Raw genomic sequence first — 17927 nt, forward strand, 5'->3', positions numbered from 1 at the left:
TTAACTTGGGAGAGGCACCCTCTTCCAAGGTGCTCCCAAAGTCCCTGGGGCAGTGAGTGGCTCCTGGCACTGCCAAGATGCAGCCCCAGGCAGCTCCAGAACAGCTCAGGACATCCCGGTCTCATTCAAGGGAGTGTTTCTTTCCCACACTCCTCTCTCCCTTTGTTGTATTCTCTTCTGGACACACGCCACACCCAGGCTATGTCCAGCCCTACTGCCCTTAACCCCCAAGCTACTGACGGGTTCTTGAGTCTGCTTAGGGAAAGTCAGCAGACTTGTGGCAAAGGCAGAAGACATAAGCCTCTACATCAGTATTCTTAGCTGGTGTACAGGAGGTGGAGGCCAGAGGAAGAGAGGTTGCTTTCTAAGTCCAGGGGAAATGCAAGCAGGGGTGGTGTCTGGGAAAAATCACCATCCCAAATCATAGAACTCTGCCCCAAACTTCTTCCCTTTCTCTTCCTCAGTTTCCACACTGGTGTACTAGAGTGCTAGTTTTTAATAAGAAAGTTGTGGAAGGTAGAGAGATTGTAGCCCCAAATGCTCCCAGTGGTAAAAACAAGGGGGGGGGGATGGAGAAGAAGAGGAAGAGAGGAGGAGGAAAAGAAGAGAAGGAAGAAAGGGAAGAAGGGGGAGGAAAAGGAAAAAGAGGGGAAGAAGAGGATGAGTAGAAAGGGAAGGAAGGGAGGAGGAAGAAGAGGAAGAGATAATTCTTGAGCTGTGAGTGGACACGACACTGATTGGCTGTAAATTATAATCTCTAAGACCCAGACATTTGCAAATTACGCGAGCTTTGCTGTTTGACTCCTTGAAAGCTGACAAGCAACAGGAAGACAGGCACCCTGGGTCTATTGTTAGTGACAATGCAGCGTCAGGATTCACTCTCTGTTGTGTTCATCACCTTCTCAACACCAGGCCTTTGTCCATCACGGTGGGAGACCCTGCTGAGCACAGGTGATCCTGGTCTGCCCTGTGCTAGCAGAGGTGGCTGTCCTTAAAGAGGTGTGTCTTAGGCACCTTGTCCTTCTTATGTCATTGTCTACTCTTCTCTGTGCATGGCTACCTAAGACGAAGCAATCCCCGAATGTCTGGCTTATGACTAAATGAATTTTTTTTTTTGCTTATGCAGGCATAGTTTTCTGATAGGAAAATATGGAAGATACTACCACCATCTAATCCTCTTACATGTATGGCTGGGAGACAAAATGGATCTGGAAGAAAAATTCTGAATAATTCACGGGGCTTGGTCATGCACAGGAGATAAAGAAATGAATATTTAAAGATATTAGTAAGCAGGACTTCGCCTTCTGAAGAACACAGAATCGGAGCTCACCCTCCTCTCTCTTCCTCTTTCTGCTTCCCTCCTTCTTCCTCTCTTCCTGTCCCTGTCCCACCCACCACCCTCTACTAGTTTTGTAATTTTTCTGTGAATTGAAATCAAGTCTTTTCTGGAACTGAATATTAGCTTGGAATTATAAAACCAAATGGAGAGATCCCACAAATACAGTCTGCCTTTTATCAGTAGGCCTCTGGGAGGGAGCCCCAGAGGTGACCTTATTTTCCTTGGGTCAACTGGGTGGCAATGATGCTTAGAAATCACAACATACTATACTTGGGGTTCACATTATCACTGTGGATTGATCTTACTGACGATGAGAGCTAGCAAGCCTGCTCTGTTTCTTATTTGGAAGGGTTTGGAGGTATGTGTATTAGGGAATGAGTAACCTGGAGCACTTCAGGCTTGACATAGGCCACTTGTGTTAATTTCTTTAGTGTTGCTGGCACAACATGCTTGACAGAAGCTCATCAGTGCATGGAAGGGTTTGTTTTGGTTTGCTGATGTTTCAAATGGTCTCAGTGCATCAAGGTAAAGAAGGTGCAGAGTAGGCATTTGTGGCGGTGGCTCCCCTTACACACACACCGGTTTGTGAAGGCTGTAACTGGAATTGGAAGCCTACATGGAGTGACCTACTTTGCCATCAAAGCAGCATCATAAGTTGGGCACTGAGCTCTCAACATTCTCTTGCCGGTAGAGGACATTACAGAGCGACCTGTGACAATGGCACAATCCCCATTTCTATCTTATGCATTTCTGAAGGAGAATTTGAGGACCAAGTGGGCAACAAGGAAAGACTGCCATGGTCAAATATGCCCTGGGATGAATGTTGCCTCTGTGGTTAAGCCATGAGTTTGTATGAGCTTAGAGAACGAGAAGGCACCATCTGGTGAAATGCTGAATCAAATGTTACCACACTTGCGTTTCCCCATCTCCCATCACCTTGGTTCTTCACTAGCGGTGAGTGACTTATAGCTCAAAGCACTCCACACAGGATCATCTTCTCCTCCAGTGATGGGCCTTGAACTATGTAGGCACTCGGGCCATAAACCAATGAGAGGCTGACACTATTCAGAGCAGCCAGGCACACGTTGCCAACGCTGCTGAGGCTCTGAGCCGTGGCTCACTGTGGAGCAAGCCAGATCTACGCTTCATGGAGGCTGACAAAGCTAAGCAAGCGATAGTAGTTCTAGGCCAACCCCAAAGACCAGGAGGCAGCATCTCACATAGAATGTTAAAATGTGCTTTCAGTTTGGGCGTGTGAGAGGGTTCAGCAGTTGAGAGCACTGGCTACTTTTGCAAAGGACCAGGGTTCAGTTTCTAGCACCCATATGGTGGTTCTAGTCCTAGGGAATCTGATGCCCTCTTCTGGCCTCCATGGACACTACATGCAAGTGGTGTACACACATATAGGCAGGCACATGCTAAGACACATAAATAAAAAGAAATACACCTTAAAAATAAGCTTTTGAGAAAGGTGTTTGCAATGGTGGCAGCTGAGGTCGCTAAGAAGGGTGCAGTGGAGGAAACATGGGGCGTGGACCAGCAGGCAGGTCTCTCATAGCGACAGCACTGGAGAAAGCAGGCCCATATGAAAGGATGTGGATGCAAACCACTGTTGGCAAATTCTATCATAGACCCGGGGGAGGCAAAGGGGAGCTAAGTATGGTGAGCCATGGACACTCTGGGATCCTTCCAAAAAGACCTAGGCCGGTGCTCACACTCCTGAGAACTGATCTCATCTCATGTTGGCTTATCTGAGAGATCCACACACTAACCCAGGGTACCCAGGAGGAAGATGCTGCCTCCTGATCACCAATGGCAGCGAGAGTCCTGAGAACAGAGCTCACGATCACGGACTGCATTTCCCAGGGTGGCCTCGTGACAGCATGGGGCGGCAGGCTCAGCAGACATTTCCACTCTAGTAAGCTGGGAAATAAATGTCAGCGAAGTTGCTCCAGTGGGTCAAAGTCACATGACACCGTGTATACACAACAAAAGGTCGGACACACAGCTGTCTGCACGACAGTTTGGGTACTAGATTTAGGAAAGAGCCAAAGACCCGTGGAGACGGGGAGGTAATCTCCACAATACAAACAGGGGTTCAGATGTCCAGACGCCCGGAGGCGACTTCACATCTCTGAGTACTTCATTTGCTTCATCATCAAAACATGGGTAGAGGAGGGGGACGACATATCTGTAATTCCAGATGCTGAGGCAAGGGGATGGAGAACTGAAGGCCAGCTTGGGCTGCTTGGTGAGACTCTTGTCTCAAAAATCAGAACCACCATAACAAAGACAGGTGGTTGAGAGGGCTCCATATCAGGCTGAGATAATAAGGGGGAGTGAAAACCCTTCCCTTCCAAAACCCAGAATCAACTCCCTAAGGCACCAAAAGGAGTCTTCTCAGGGCACCGTTGTTTATCACTGTGAAGTCTACTGAGGCTTCTAGAGAGAAGCTGGCACTTGCTGGAGGAGAGCTGTGAGCATCACCGAACTGTTTAGGAACATCAGCTGCAGGAACGCTCACAGACTGCAGGCTTTGCTGGCCCGCGTTTCTCCTTGCCCTTCCTTCACACAGGGTATCCATCCCTCCCAATCCATTCAAAACAGGAAGGTTCTGGGGTTGTGCGCAAAGACAACCCACGAGGCCCCCATCCTCCGCATCACCCTGCAGCACCCGCGGCTTCATCCCGTCATCGGCAACATGTGAATGAACCAAATTATCTCCAGGGCTCAGGGCGTGGGCCTCATAGCCAGGCTCCACCGTCAAAGGAGCCAGCGTCATGTTCTCCACCCCCTTATGTGAAGGCTGGTGCTGCCGTAGGGTGCTGAGGGAGGCAGCCAGCCTGGAAGTGCCATGTAGGGAAGAAACGGTTCCGTTTTGGTGTTCGGCTTCTAAAATAACTGCTAATAAAAAGCCTTCGTACTGTGGCACTTCAATACAGACACCCACAAGGATACCTTGACAAGCTGCTTCAGTCTTCACAAGCCTTTTTTTGCTTGCGCAAGGCCCCACCAGTCACCCACACAGACACAACCCTGCAGAGACAGAGGCGGCCAGCAGGGGTCTGCCTAGACCGCTGGGCAGGGAGCTCAGGGCCTGCTGCTCTGGCTCCTTGCAGAAGCATCTGCATCCTTCTCAACCTGCCGTTTACAGCGCATCACTACACTCAGGATGTCTAGGACAAAGCCTGCCTGGAGAATGAGCCAGGCTCACCTTCCAGATGAGGGGGGGGGGGGGATCCTCGAATCGTATCCATTCACAAGCTGGTCACAAATAGAGTTGGGGCTCACTAGGAAAAGAGCACGGTTCGAAGAACCTGGCCTCTGTCGGTAGAGAGAGGAAGTGGTTGGTGGGCGGTGACTAAAATCCAAAGATTTTGCTCACTGGAAGTCCTAACACCACATTTGATTCTGATGCCGCCACCATCAGGGAAATAAAAGATCACATTTGAGAGATTTTTTTTTTTTTTAACGGCATGGGGCCTTTGTGGTACTAGTCGCGAGTCTGCGCCTTGGTGCGTGATAGGCTACTACTCCACAAAGATAAAGCCCTGGTGATTTTTAACAATTTTTATTTTGAGGCAGGCTCTCTTTAAGTTGCACAGTTGGGTTTGAACTTTCCTGTAGCTTAGGCAGGCCTTGGGCTTTCAGGGCTTCCGCTTTGGTCTTCTCAGTAGCTGGCAAGCCTGTGTCACAGAACAAGCCTGGGCTCCCTGGCCAGTTTCCGGAGCTTGCCAATTAAGAGAGGCCCACTGTTACAATTTAAATTAAAGCATGGGTGTCTGGGAAGGGCTTTCACAATGAGCACATGAACTCCTAGGTGGTCCACACATGTGGTCAAGTTTGGAGGTTTGTTGGTGGTAAAGAGCAGGTAAGGCCGTACATTTGAGAGATTCTTCTCATCAGAGCTCAGAAGGGCTCTTGATTGATAATTCTTTAACTTCCTCCCTTTGTGTGTATATGTATATATGTGTGTTTGTGTGTGTGTGTGTGTGTGTGTGTGTGTGAGAGAGAGAGAGAGAGAGAGAGAGAGAGAGAGAGAGAGAGAGAGAGTCTGTCTATGCTCATCCAAGTTGAGGCCCGGGGACAATTTTGAGTGTCAGCCTCAAGTACAGCATGTGTTTTGTTGCTGCTGTTGTTTGAATCAAGGTCTCCTTGGCCTGGGCCTCACTGATTGGCTGAGCTGGCTGGCCAGGGTCTCGGTGAATGACTGGTCAGGGAGATCAGCTTCCAAGTGTGAGATTATAAAAGCCTGTTAGCATACAGAATCTGAGGATCCGATTCCTTCTCATGCCTATCTGGCAAGCACTTCACTGACTGTTCCGCCCCCTCCGCCACCGACAAACACTTTACTGGAGCCCACTGTGCACATCACTTTGTCTGGAAAGTGATATTCTTATGACTCTACACAAGCCTCTCCTAAGCCCTGGCCACCAGAGGATCACTAGCTTCTGAGCAGCTGACCTGTGGCGGGGGGTGAGGTCATCCAGGGTTGGGATGGCTGCTGTGATAATCTCTGGCAACCTCACAGTCAGGTGGCAGACGGGACAAGCACAGCTCTGAAAAGAAGGCTCGAAGACAGATGTTTGCAGGTATCATGAGAACCCAGGGATCAACTCAGCGTGGTGGAACGCCACAGCTTCTAGCCTGCGCAAACAGTGCAGGGGAGAGCACCCTTGCTTTGAAAGAAGAATATTGAACACTCTTTTCTGGAAGCTTTTAGTGTGATCAGCAAGAACCCGGTATGGGCCTGGCACTGAGCAAGGACCTTGGAGTTTAACATCAGAATGTGTGCTGCACACAAGCAGCCTTTGTAATTAGGTCTGGACCGCAGTACCAGTCACAGGAAATAGTTTTAAGGTTACTAACACCCTACCTGATACTTTTCTCCCTTTACAACTTAGGCCAAATCCAATTTATTTCCCCATAGAATTTTATAGATCTCCTCCATCACCTCTCCCGAATTCAATTTACTCTCTGCAGCGTGGGCCTCACTGCTTAGCATCAGGCAGAGTCATTCACGCATCTTCTCCCAAGGAGTGTTTCTTTAGGGAACAGAACTTGTCTGTACGAAACACTATCTCAAGTTAATCCAGCCATTCATCTGCCCAGTTTCCCGGGACTGAGAACAGAGTGAAAACTGGGAGACTATGAGAAGCAGGGGAGGCTATGGCCATTTTCTGCCCACACGGTTTCCCAACACCTTCTTGACCCAGTTTACAGTGGAATCTGAGAAATTTCTCAGAGTAACAACGATGAGATAATCAACCCCCCCCCCCCCCCGTGCTCACTACTCACTGGAGATGGAGAAAAATCTCTCTTACTTAAGTAATAATCTTGTGTAGGCAGAAAAACTTTAATTGTGGAAGTATTATGTAAATGGAAGTTATTTAATTAGAAAGGAGGGGGAAAGCCTTCACAGGAAGTAGCTGTTTAAAAAAAAAGATGAGGGAGCATGTTTCTCTTTACTGTGGATTGTAAGTAGCTCACTGACGGACTTGAGATGACACATCTACCACAGAGTGATGGCACCCACCTTCTGTTTCGAGGAAAGATGAAGTAATAGTGAGGAACCCTTCTCAGCCGACCTAAATATAAACCATTTCCACGCTACTCGATAAACATGATGGCGGCCAGTGCTCCTTGAGAGATAAGCGAACCTGAGGAGTCAAGCGATTGCTCAAGTCTAGTTCACTGAAAGTTCCACACGATGGTTAATCTTGACTGTCAACTTGATGGAAGTGAAGACTGCCAAGAAGAATGGTGGAGCAGGACTCTGGGTGTGTCTAGGAGGGTTTTCCTGGGAGATTAGCTAAGGCCAGACTGGCTCTAACTGTAGACGGTACCTTTCTGCAGGCTGGAGTCCTGGATGAAATAAAGGTAAAATGGAGGGAAGGAAAAGCCAGCCAGCTTACAGCTCTCTCTCCCCTTCCTATGTATGTGTGTGCACATGCGTGCGTGCACATGCCTGCATGTGCGTGTGTGTGTGTGTGTTTCTTTATCCTCCACTCCCCCTGAGCCTTTCGTCTCCATTTTATCCATCCTGGTGTGAGCTGCTGTGGCATGCCCTGCCCACCGAGATGGACCGGACCCCTGGAGCTGCATGCGAGGATGCATGTGAGCATGCATAGCTGGGGGAAGAATCACAGACGGGAGGGCACAGCACTAGATGCTCATACAGGACAAGGAGAAGTGCTGGCTCCCATGGAGCAGAATGGAGACTTCATACTTTCCAGAATCTGGGGTAGACCCTAAAGTTGCCGAAGCTCTTGTCTTGCCCAGGAAATTTAAAAAAAATCAATACACAAAATATAAAATTAGCCCTGTAAAAATGTAGTTGCATTCCTAAACAAAGGTCAGAAACATTTATAGAAACACAGAGCACTGAGCATTCAATAAGGAAGAGTCACGATGTCTGACTTCCCATCTAACTGGCCCACCATCCTAGGAAGGCTCACACCATGATGAAGAGGAAATGGAATCAACTGAGATTTACGCCGAACGGATGTAGAATTTCAGGAAAACGCCTGCCTGCCCACTGACTCTGTTTTGTGTCTTAAAACACAGAGACATGGGTGAGATGAGAGAAGATTCCTGCTGAGCTTTCAGAAATGAGCAACAGGAAGGATGGATGGGTGGCAACAAAGGGAAGCCAGACACCGCGGGAGACTTTACTGAAACGGAAGCTGTGGCAGCAGGAGCCATCCAGAATGGTATGATGAGGGGACACACAACATGGGTGCTCGATGAGCTGTGTGGTGGGGAGGAGCAGGGAAGTCTGAATAAAGATCTAAAGTGGTGAAAACACTAAGTCCAAGGAATCGGAGCTGAAGGAACCAGGAGGCAAATCACTGTCACAGGGCCTGGGACCCGGATGATCTTAGAGGGCAGAAGAAGCCTAAGAAGCAAAGAACCAAAGACTTCCAGGACTCCTGTCTTAACCCATGGCTGCACACCAGCTGGGTGTACTGCTCTCCAGAACACTTCCAAGGCAAGAGCCCCTGGCAAGGAAGGAAACGGGCTATCTCAGGACATGAGGTCGGTAAGAACGATAGTTTTCTTAGACTAAAGTCATTCATTTTTGTTCCCCTCTCCCCATTTTATATCCCATTTTTTTTTCTAGGAATGTTTTGCAAGAGAGCTCAGCCCTTCATTTTAACCTAACTCTGGCCAACAGGGTGTAAAATAACAGATTACAGTGGATGTTTGAAGAAAGATTATTTCTTGCCCACCTGTTCCTGTTTCACAAGCAAAGCAACCACAACCTGCTTAGCCACTATTAGGAGCACACTAATGCCTTTGGTCAGATGAATCAGTACCAGCATGTTCACAGGGTTAGAAACCAGAGATGTAAACCTTTGTCCAAAGGCTGCCACACTGCTGCTCCTCCTTCACAACCTCCACAGCTCTAGTGATGTCATGTAGATTGCGAGAGAGAGAGAGAGAGAGAGAGAGAGAGAGAGAGAGAGAGCGCTGCGGCCTGATTGCTTGGAAGATGGAGTGCAGGGATGGAAAGCACCTGGTGAGGTGACCTCCCAGGACTCTCAGAGTCCTCTGACCTGTCCGTCCAAGCTCCTGGGAGAGGCCTGCTATACCTACATCTCTCCTACACCAAGGAAAATGCTTACTATTTGAATGCAATATGTCTGTGCGTAAAATGGATAGGCTAATGGCTACAAATGAGAGCCCGGAAGATGAATAACAGACTGTTACTCTACCCCTAACTCTTTTCACAGGCTGCAATGTGGGTGGGGTAGAGAGCCGAGACAGTGCCTCTCCAGGCCTGCTCCTCTCTTGTCTTCTGAAACTTTCTGTGGTTAAGCTATGTCCTGTTAAAGGTCACAAGACACAATAAGACATAAAAGGCTGTGAGGAGCTCTTGCTTAAGGACAATGACCTGTGACTATGGGTCTCTTCCACTGAAGTTCACACTGTGTCAGCTCGGAGATGGAAGTTAAGAAATGTTTTATGGCAGGCAGAACAAGTATCTAAAGAGGGAGGGAGGCTGGCCTTTGCTGGAGACTCTTTTCCTGGCTCCAAGGACTTATCAGACTACATATTCTGGTGTAAAAACTGTCTTGGTCTTTTTCAGTTCTAAAGATGAGTATGAAGACATAGGTATGACCACCTGGCTCTTATTGAATTTGGTAACAGCCCAAATACCACTGGATGCGTGGCAAAAGATTCTCTGTTTTCTGGCCACACCCACAATGTCTACTTTGCCAACTCTCTTTGTATCTATTATATGTCCCCCATCTTTTTCCTGCTTGGGGCCTACTAGACAATAGAACAATTTGGGATTTACAACTTAAGTCCCAGGTTGAAGGCTTTTCTGTGAATTCCACTCTGATTTTCTAAGCTAAGCTTCTACCCTGGGGTCCCCAGGGCGCATCTCCAGTGCAGAACTTGTCTCAGTAGATTGGAATGTCCAAGCATAGCCCATGAGCCTTTCCCTAGGCTCCTTTTGTATCCAGAATGCTGTATGATATTTGTTTCTTAAGTATGTGTTGAATGAATGATTGCTGAACAAATGAATGAACGAATGGATGAATGAGCGAGAGGACTTTAGCCTTTACCTTACTAAAACTCAAAAGTAGAAGTAAAAAGTTCTTAGGAAAGCTTGGATGCAAACTAAACCAACTTAGGAACTTGAAATAATTTATGCTAATCTCTCTTAATACAGAATTAGCCTGAACTCAATGTTCTGATTTCTCTCTGGCAGACGGGTTCCTCTGAACTATGCTCTAAGTGTTGAGAAGAACTGAGAGAAGATGGTTTCAAAGAACAGACAATATCTCATTTTTCTGAAGCCACTTTAAGCAAAAGAGCCCAACTAGAAAGATCTATAATTGTTCGTGTGACAGTCAAGAGTCATTGTGCACGCGTTTTATATGACAAAGAAAATAAGGAAATGACACATACAAATGGGAGCTGATGGCACAGAGGACATCGCGTTTTCAGGAAGGGATTGAGTTTTCCCTTGAAATGAACGTTGGGTTCATTTTCAAGTGTTCTAGACATACATCGACAGAGGAAGCCAGCCTATGACAGTGCTCATGCCCTCATTGCCAAGAAGTCACCTGAGGTAGGACATCACCCCAGGTTTCACCCTCTGAGGTTGGCAGTCCTGGCATCTGAGCCACCCGAATATGAGCCAGCCGAACGCCAATCTGGGTGTCTTCCTAACTCACTGCGGGAGCGGAGGTGACATACCCTCCTAGCGGTTGTCTCCATCAACAATCACCAACCACTTTGGTGATCCACCCCGCATGGAGTCAGTCTGTGCAAACACTCAGAGGCAGGGGGCTTGCTCTCTGTCCCCTCACATTAGAGGAGGGAAACTATAGGAACTCATTTTGATGATGTCAGATGCTCTGAGCTGTAGTTTGTATTTGTATGAACCTGTGAGGGATCACAGATCTGTGAGCAACCGCCCTGTCTGATGAAAGCAAGAGGGGAAGAGAGGTGGGAATTATCTTATGCTGCCTCTCGGAGAGGAATAGTGCTGGTACACCAGATAATAAGAAACTAGAAACAATTTTAGAATGAGTTTATCTTCCTACCTTTCTATCTAGAAATGTTTGTATTAGGTAACAATATTCCTTAAAAATAAACACAATCATTTGGAGGACCAAGGTAAGACAGTTAATTTTTGTTGAAAATTTAAAAAAAATAACATTTAAAGGCTTCCAATTATTTTCATTTGATGTGTTTGAGTATTTTTTTCCTGCTTTTAGGTGTTTGTACTGCATGCATGCCTGATGACCAGAGGCCTAAAGAAGGCAGCGAGTCTTCTGAAACTGGAATTAGGACTGAGCGTTCACCTGTGGGTGCTGGGAAGCCCACCAGGGACCCCAGCAAGAACAGCAACTGCTCTTAACCTTAGGGACCGGGCCATCTCTCCAGCTGTTCTCCATTAGGTTTCTTTATCTGCTCATCTGTTTCCTAAGTTATCCAGGCTCGTCCTCCATGCTGTGTCAGGTCTAGGTCATCAGCCTTCTCACTCCATTGTGGGTAGTAGGGAGGAGGGTGCCAAGCTATAATCTGGTTCTCTGCCTGGCTATAAGTTGTCTGGCTACTTGTTATATCAGCCAGAATGTTCTAGCGCAGCACATTTTCTTTCTATTAGGTAAGAATCTGGCATTGGGCAATCAGCGGTGATTTCTGGGTTCACTGTTGATAGCATTTTGACATTTTGGATTTTGAACATGGCCTTCCTTAGATAACATGTATCATTTACCTCCTTAAATGCCTACCACAAATCATCTTATCCATTCTTTTCTTTTCTCTTCACTCTTAAGTAAAAGATGAATTAAAGGATGGAATTTCTTATCACTTCTACATAAAGTTAAAGCCCAAGGATTTAAAAAGCTAAAATATCAGCTGTTTGGGTCTCTCTAGTCACCAACAGATTATGTTAATTTTAAACTCAAATTAGACCCAAACATAGAAAACTACCAAAGTGCAAATTAAAAAAAGAAAGAAAGAAAAGAGAACTCAATGGGTCCACAGTGGCAGAGTAATGATCAAGTAGAGTGATGTCCTAGCCCAGGATGACACAAATCTGCTTCTGATCATCCAAACAAAATAGAGGGCTGGTGCAGAGAGCTGCTAATTAGAACAATCTAGAAAACAAAAATGCTGGAGTAGTTTGGGCCCGCCATGCTGGGCTGGTTTCCATGCAAACTCTTCACTGGGAGGATGTAATTAGCTCAGCTGCAATGGGTTTGAGGTGCAGGCTTCCTGGTGCTGCCAGCTCCCTCGTGACCAGGAGCAGCTGCCACCAGCTATTCCCAAGAGTCTGGAGCTGAGGCCACCCCACAAGTTTGTGCACTCCCACCCCCAAGGTTGTGCACTGGCTACCCTACACAAGGCTATGCACAAGTCACCATAAGCAGAAGACTCAGGCACCTAGTAGGTTTAGATTATTCTTAAAGATTAGGGATCTGTTACTTCCCAAACCAGTCAGTCCTTTCCTACTTGCTATCTTTCCATGTAAGATAAGCCAGGTGTGGTGGATTAAATGAGAACGGTCCCCGCTAAGTTCATGCATTTGAACAGCGGCAGTTGGTGGCAATGTTTGGAGAGACGATGGGACTTTTAGAATAGGGAGTATTGATGGAAGAAGTATATCACGGGTAGAGGGGGGGGCAGGCTGTGAGATTTTAGTCAGCCCACTTCCAGCTTACTCTCAGGGCCTCCTGTGTGTGCAGCTGAGATAAGATCTTTTGGCTTCCAGCTCCAGCTACCACACCTACTCCTTGCTGCCACACCTTCCCTGCCATTATGGATATCTAGTTCTCTGGAGCCTTAAGACAAATAAACTTTTCCTTCTTTATCAGCTGTTTTAAACCTGTGTGTCGTGACTCCTTTTGGAGTGTTGAAAGAGCCTTTCACAGGGGTTGCCTAAGACCTTCAGAAACACAGATATTTACATTATGATTCAAAACAGTAGCAAAATTACAGTTATAAAGTAGAAGTGAAAATAAATTTATGGTTGGGGTCACCACAGCATGAGGATCTGTATTAAAGGGCCACAGCGTTTGGGAGGTTGAGGCTCACTGTTCTGTGAGCTGATTTTGTCATTGAATTGCATCACAGCAGCAGAAAAGGAACTAAGTCACTAGGCTAGCCCAATCTCTCCTTGGTTACTGTGGGTTTCTTACATCAAACGTCATCTACACCAACTTCTCACTTTAGAATGTGATGTAGGAAGAAAATAGTGGGAAAGCACTTGTGGAAGGTGCTGGAGAAGCATCCACCAGAAAAGCTCACGATCGTGGTGGCAGGGTGATGGCGGGAGGATTAGGATTAATCTCACAGATGGGGTTATTTGCTGTGGAGACAAGGGTGTGCAGGGTCTCCCTCAGTGGGTGCTTTGCAGTTCTCCTGAAAAACTAAGCATCATCCCTGCTTCCCTGTTTGATGGACTTGGTGGTGGGTTGCATGCTTCACCATTTCAATAAACAAAGTATTCCCCAAGTTAATTCTTTGATGATGCTTCCATGAAGCCAAAAGGTGAGCCACCATTTTGAAATTTTAGAAAAAGCTTAAATAAAATACCTAACTCACGTCCCAAGGCTCCTACCCACCAACCTTGTCTTCCTTTCCACCTACAACAGTGGCCAGTGGAAAGCTGGTACCTTTTCCTCATTTTGAGTAAGCAAAACAAAAAGCCCCCCCCCCAAAAAGTACAGACTTTGCAAGTATAATTGAGTAATGGCCACAAGCAGGGATGAAGTTAAAGGATTTTTATAGATTTATTATTATTTTTTTTAATATATGTGCCTGCGTGTGTGTCTGTGTGTGTGCCTGTGCGAGTTCATGTATACCACATGCCTGTGGGTGCCCAGGAAAGCAAAAGGCTTGGATCCCAGGCATTGGGTCTTACTAAGGCATAAGTGGAGGGTTTGCCTAACAAGCAACAATCAAAGATGGCAGACCACAAATGCCACTGTTTAAATAATTCACAGATGTTCAAGATCAATATATATATATATATATATATATATATATATATATATATATGAATAATGGCAGCTACTATTTCAGTGCTTTCTTTTTCAAGATTTCTTTTCTTAAAAGTTCACAAGGCTGATGGATTTTTAAGTCTACTTATAATGAACCTTAAACCACTATATAATTCTGAAATCACAGACCCAAAACCTAAACAGTGTACCCAGCAGAGGTCACTCTTTGATGTTCCTTTCCCTCAACCCAAGACCAACCAACTTCCTGTCTCCTTAGATTTTCTCCTTCTAGACACTTCTTGTAAATGGAGTCACACAACACTGGCCTTTGGTGCCTAGCTTCCTTCTCTTTATATCCTGTTTTCTTTTTGTTATTTTTTTTAGATATATTTAATTTGGTGTGTGTGTGTGTGTTAAGGCTTTGTCTGCATCTATGTCTGTGCACCATGTGTGTGCCTGGTGCCTGAAGAAGTCAGAAATCAGATCCCCTGGAACTGGGGTTAGAGTTGGTTGTGCAACACTAGGTCGGTGGTGGGAACCAAACCCAGGTCCTCAGCAAGAGCAGCGAGTGCTCTTAATTACTGGGCATCTCTCCAGCTCCTTGATAGGATGTTTTACATTTTATCTATGTTGGACCATGGGTCAGATGCCATTCCTTTGTATGGCGGAATAGCAGCCTATCAATATAACAGTATAACAGCCTATTGATTTACCATGTCACGCTTATCCATTCGGAAGTTAATCAATACTTAAGTTGCTTGTACTCTTTAGACATCATAAATACCTTTCATACCTGCTTTTGTGTAAACAGAACTTTTATTCCTTTGAGCATATTCATAGGAATAGGATTGGTAGGTTACATTGTGGCTTTATGTTGAAAAATCTAAGCAATTGCTAAGCTATATTCCCAAGCACCTGCATAGTTCTGCCTTCACACCAGCAATGGATGAGAATTTTAATTTCCCCACCCCCTCACCAGTACGTATTACTGTCTGTTCATCTTTGTTACAGCATTAGTAACTGTCATTGTCCGTTAGTCCCCTACTGACTGGGGTGCTCAGCATCTCTCTGTGTGCTTCTTGGTCCTTCCCTACCATTTTTAGAACAATATCTGTTCAAGTATTTTGCTTAGTTTTGAGTCGAGTGGCTGATCTTTTTATTATCGAGATTTTCATTACTTGTTCTCCAAATTATTTTTCAGAGATGCTCTGACAATATTGGGCTTCACTTACTTCGGTCCTAGCCTTAGGATGAAATATGCCCTTATTGATTTGCATAAAACTTAAATCACAACATTTATTGAATTCTTTCTCTGTTCCAAGTCCTTTACAACATTTATTTTTTTTAAAATGCTGCTACTTGGATCATGTATTTCTTCTTTTCATACTCATGAAGATCAGCAAAACCTTTCCTCAGAGAAGTATCCCCTTGTTTCTCTGAAACTGGAAGATACTTATCCCCACCTCACACCAAGAAAAACAAATTTAATAAAACAGATATGCCTATAAAATACCATCTGCACTTTAGACGCCTGGGAAAAGTCAACCACTTAGGTTTAGGGCAGGTGCTGCTTCCAAGTTCTGTTTCGGACCCTTAAGAGTAAGGCTGCTCACATCTTCTGCAAATACTAAGGGAGTCCCCCAACTTGACTTCTGTTTACTCGTCACACACCAGATACGAGCTTATCAAAGGAAAAACCATCACAGTACAGTCTGCTGAAGAGCATGGAACAAGGGCGAGATTCATTTTCTTAAACCAAGTGTAGCAGAGTTGGCAGTGGGAAAGGATATAGGATACAAGCTGAGAGGGCTCGTCGTCAAGGTAAACAGCCACGAGCTGTGCCAAAGCCAAGAGTGGCATTGCCTCCACCAGCCCCACCCTGCTCTGGAAGGGGGAAAGTGACACAAACAATAATCAGAAGATTTCAAGCCCATGCTAAACCTTCCCTCTGCCATGATCGCTGGGTTTCCAGAAACATCCCCATTCTTCACATCCAGGTTCCAAGACCTCTGTTTTCTCCGAGTGTGCCAACCCCAAGTTGCCAACGGACTGGGAGCACTATCTGTAAGTCTATCCGCTTGTGAGGGACTCTTCCAGAGCAGACTGGCGGAACTTTTCCCACAGCACCATTGTGTGAAAGCTCCGCCACTTTCACTCACTGTGGCTCTGTGAGGGAGCCGCCAAGGTCTCCTGGAGACCGTTTATTGAAACAAAACCATACACGTTCAACCCTTACGGTGTCTAGCTATCATTTTCCCCATCAAACGGAAGTTCTTGGTTAAGCCTTGATCCTTGTGTCCTCAGTCAACACCCTGGAAATGCTGACGCCTTTTTGTCGTGGCAATGAGATGCAATAATCTGGAAAGCCAGGGTGAAGGACGGTTCTCCCTAACACTTAGATGTTGGACATAGACATGACTGAGAGCATCATCATGTTCCAAGTAGAACTTTAAAGAGGTGTCTTGGGGAAAATGGGACCAATAGGGTGGACTTTAGTCCAGTCTTGCTGGTATCCAAATTGGAGGAGGAGATTTAGAAGTGTGTTCTTCCATTAAAACCCATGCATGTAAAAATAAAGAAAAACAAAGATAACAGATGACATGGAAAGATGACAGCTACCTGCATTCTGATGAGAGAGCTCCGGGAGGAAGTCACACCACTGCCACCGTGGTCTTAGAGGTCTCAAGAACTATGAAGAGTCAATTTCTATTCATCAGCGATATTTTCTTATGCCAGCTCAACCAACCTTCTGAATACATGGCCCTTCCACCCGGAAATGGTAACTCCTTGCTGGGGCAGCTACTCACCCTATAGTAGTCGGTGCTGTACACGTCCCGGGACATGCCGAAGTCCCCAATTTTCACCAGCAGGTTCTCCCCTACCAGGCAGTTCCGGGTGGCCAGGTCACGGTGCACAAAGTGTTGGGACGCCAGGTAGACCATGCCGGCTGCAATTTGCTGAGCGATGTGAAGCATCTGAGACTGCGTCAGCTCAGTGGGTGGAGTGCCCTCCGCCATCAGCACCGCGTCCGGCCCGTGTGCCCTGTGGGAGAATACAAGAGGCTAGAGCCTCCGCTGGAAGACTAGAGGGACTCAGTTTCCATTTAGCGACTGGGGCTGGGGGACACTGCCTGACTTAGGGGAATAAGAGGCCAGAACGTTCCATTTCACCCACAGTTTTATCTCCACAGCTGAGAGAGCGCCCGGCTGCCTCATTTCTCCTGAGTGGTATTCTGGGGGCTGTGTGGACTAGAATAGTGAGCTCTCTCATGCCAACCCATCAACAGACTCATGTTTCCGTAATTCATAATTCTGCTGCCATCAGACATTGGCCACGAACTCACAAACTCTGAGAGTGTAACCTGGCTGAGATGGAGTCAAAGCGGGGGCAGAGAGAGGCTGGATTTCCTGGAGGCCCGGTCCTAGCATCAGAGGGTCCCCAGGCCTCCTCCAAACGGGCTGCAGCTGGCCACCCTACTCGAACGCTGACAACTCCAAATGTCCCTGTCAAAGATGGGTAGCTCAAGGTCCCCTTCAGCCCACCTGATGTGTGACAAAGTGTGGCTTTCAAGTAAGCCCTTGACTCTTTCAAGGCTAGGGTCCTAGCCAGAAAGGTCATTTGTCTCCACAAGCCTACCGCACAGAAATCAGTTCTCCTTGTGTCCTGAGAGGGCACTGCAGGGAGTTAAGAAAGGTGCTGCCCTCCCACCCCCACCCCGCTCTACATGGCTTGGGCAAAGCATCCCTCCACTCTATGGGAGACTAAGAAGGGAGGGGGTCTCCATTAAGAAAGTGGGTGATTCCATCTTTGGGTCCCAGAACAACTTGGGTGTTTGAAAATGAGAGGGCAAGAATTAGCCAACATTTTTAGCATGCATCCCGCCTTCCCTGAACTATTCCAGCCCAGACATAGCCTTTGCATTTCTAAGGCATGCTGTCACCAGGCCTTTCACCCTGCTTTCTCTAGGAACAAGCTCTGGCAGAGGCGTGGGGCGTGTTCCAGTCCACCACTATCTAACACCCTCATCTGGGGAAGTCTTTGAACTTCACTAATCTGTAGTTTCCTCATGGGGATATTATGTGGGAGGTAGGGGGGATTCTTTGTCTCCTCCTCTGTCT

General features: G+C 46.6%; 1 protein-coding gene across 4 annotated transcripts in view; it reads right to left on the minus strand.

The window, feature by feature from the left end:
• LOC121453299 (BDNF/NT-3 growth factors receptor) overlaps positions 1-17927 on the minus strand; it is a 328350-nt gene that overhangs the window by 42227 nt on the left and 268196 nt on the right. For all 4 annotated transcript variants that reach the window (XM_041659956.1, XM_041659957.1, XM_041659958.1 and 1 more), the window contains exon 16: positions 16617-16851. In XM_041659956.1, the coding sequence (XP_041515890.1) occupies positions 16617-16851 (235 nt within the window). The remainder of the gene's footprint in view (positions 1-16616; positions 16852-17927) is intronic.

The sequence above is a fragment of the Microtus oregoni genome, unplaced genomic scaffold (assembly GCF_018167655.1).
Source record: "Microtus oregoni isolate MIOR12 unplaced genomic scaffold, Mior012 000011F_ref0000422, whole genome shotgun sequence".
Classification (NCBI taxonomy): Eukaryota; Metazoa; Chordata; class Mammalia; order Rodentia; family Cricetidae; genus Microtus; species Microtus oregoni.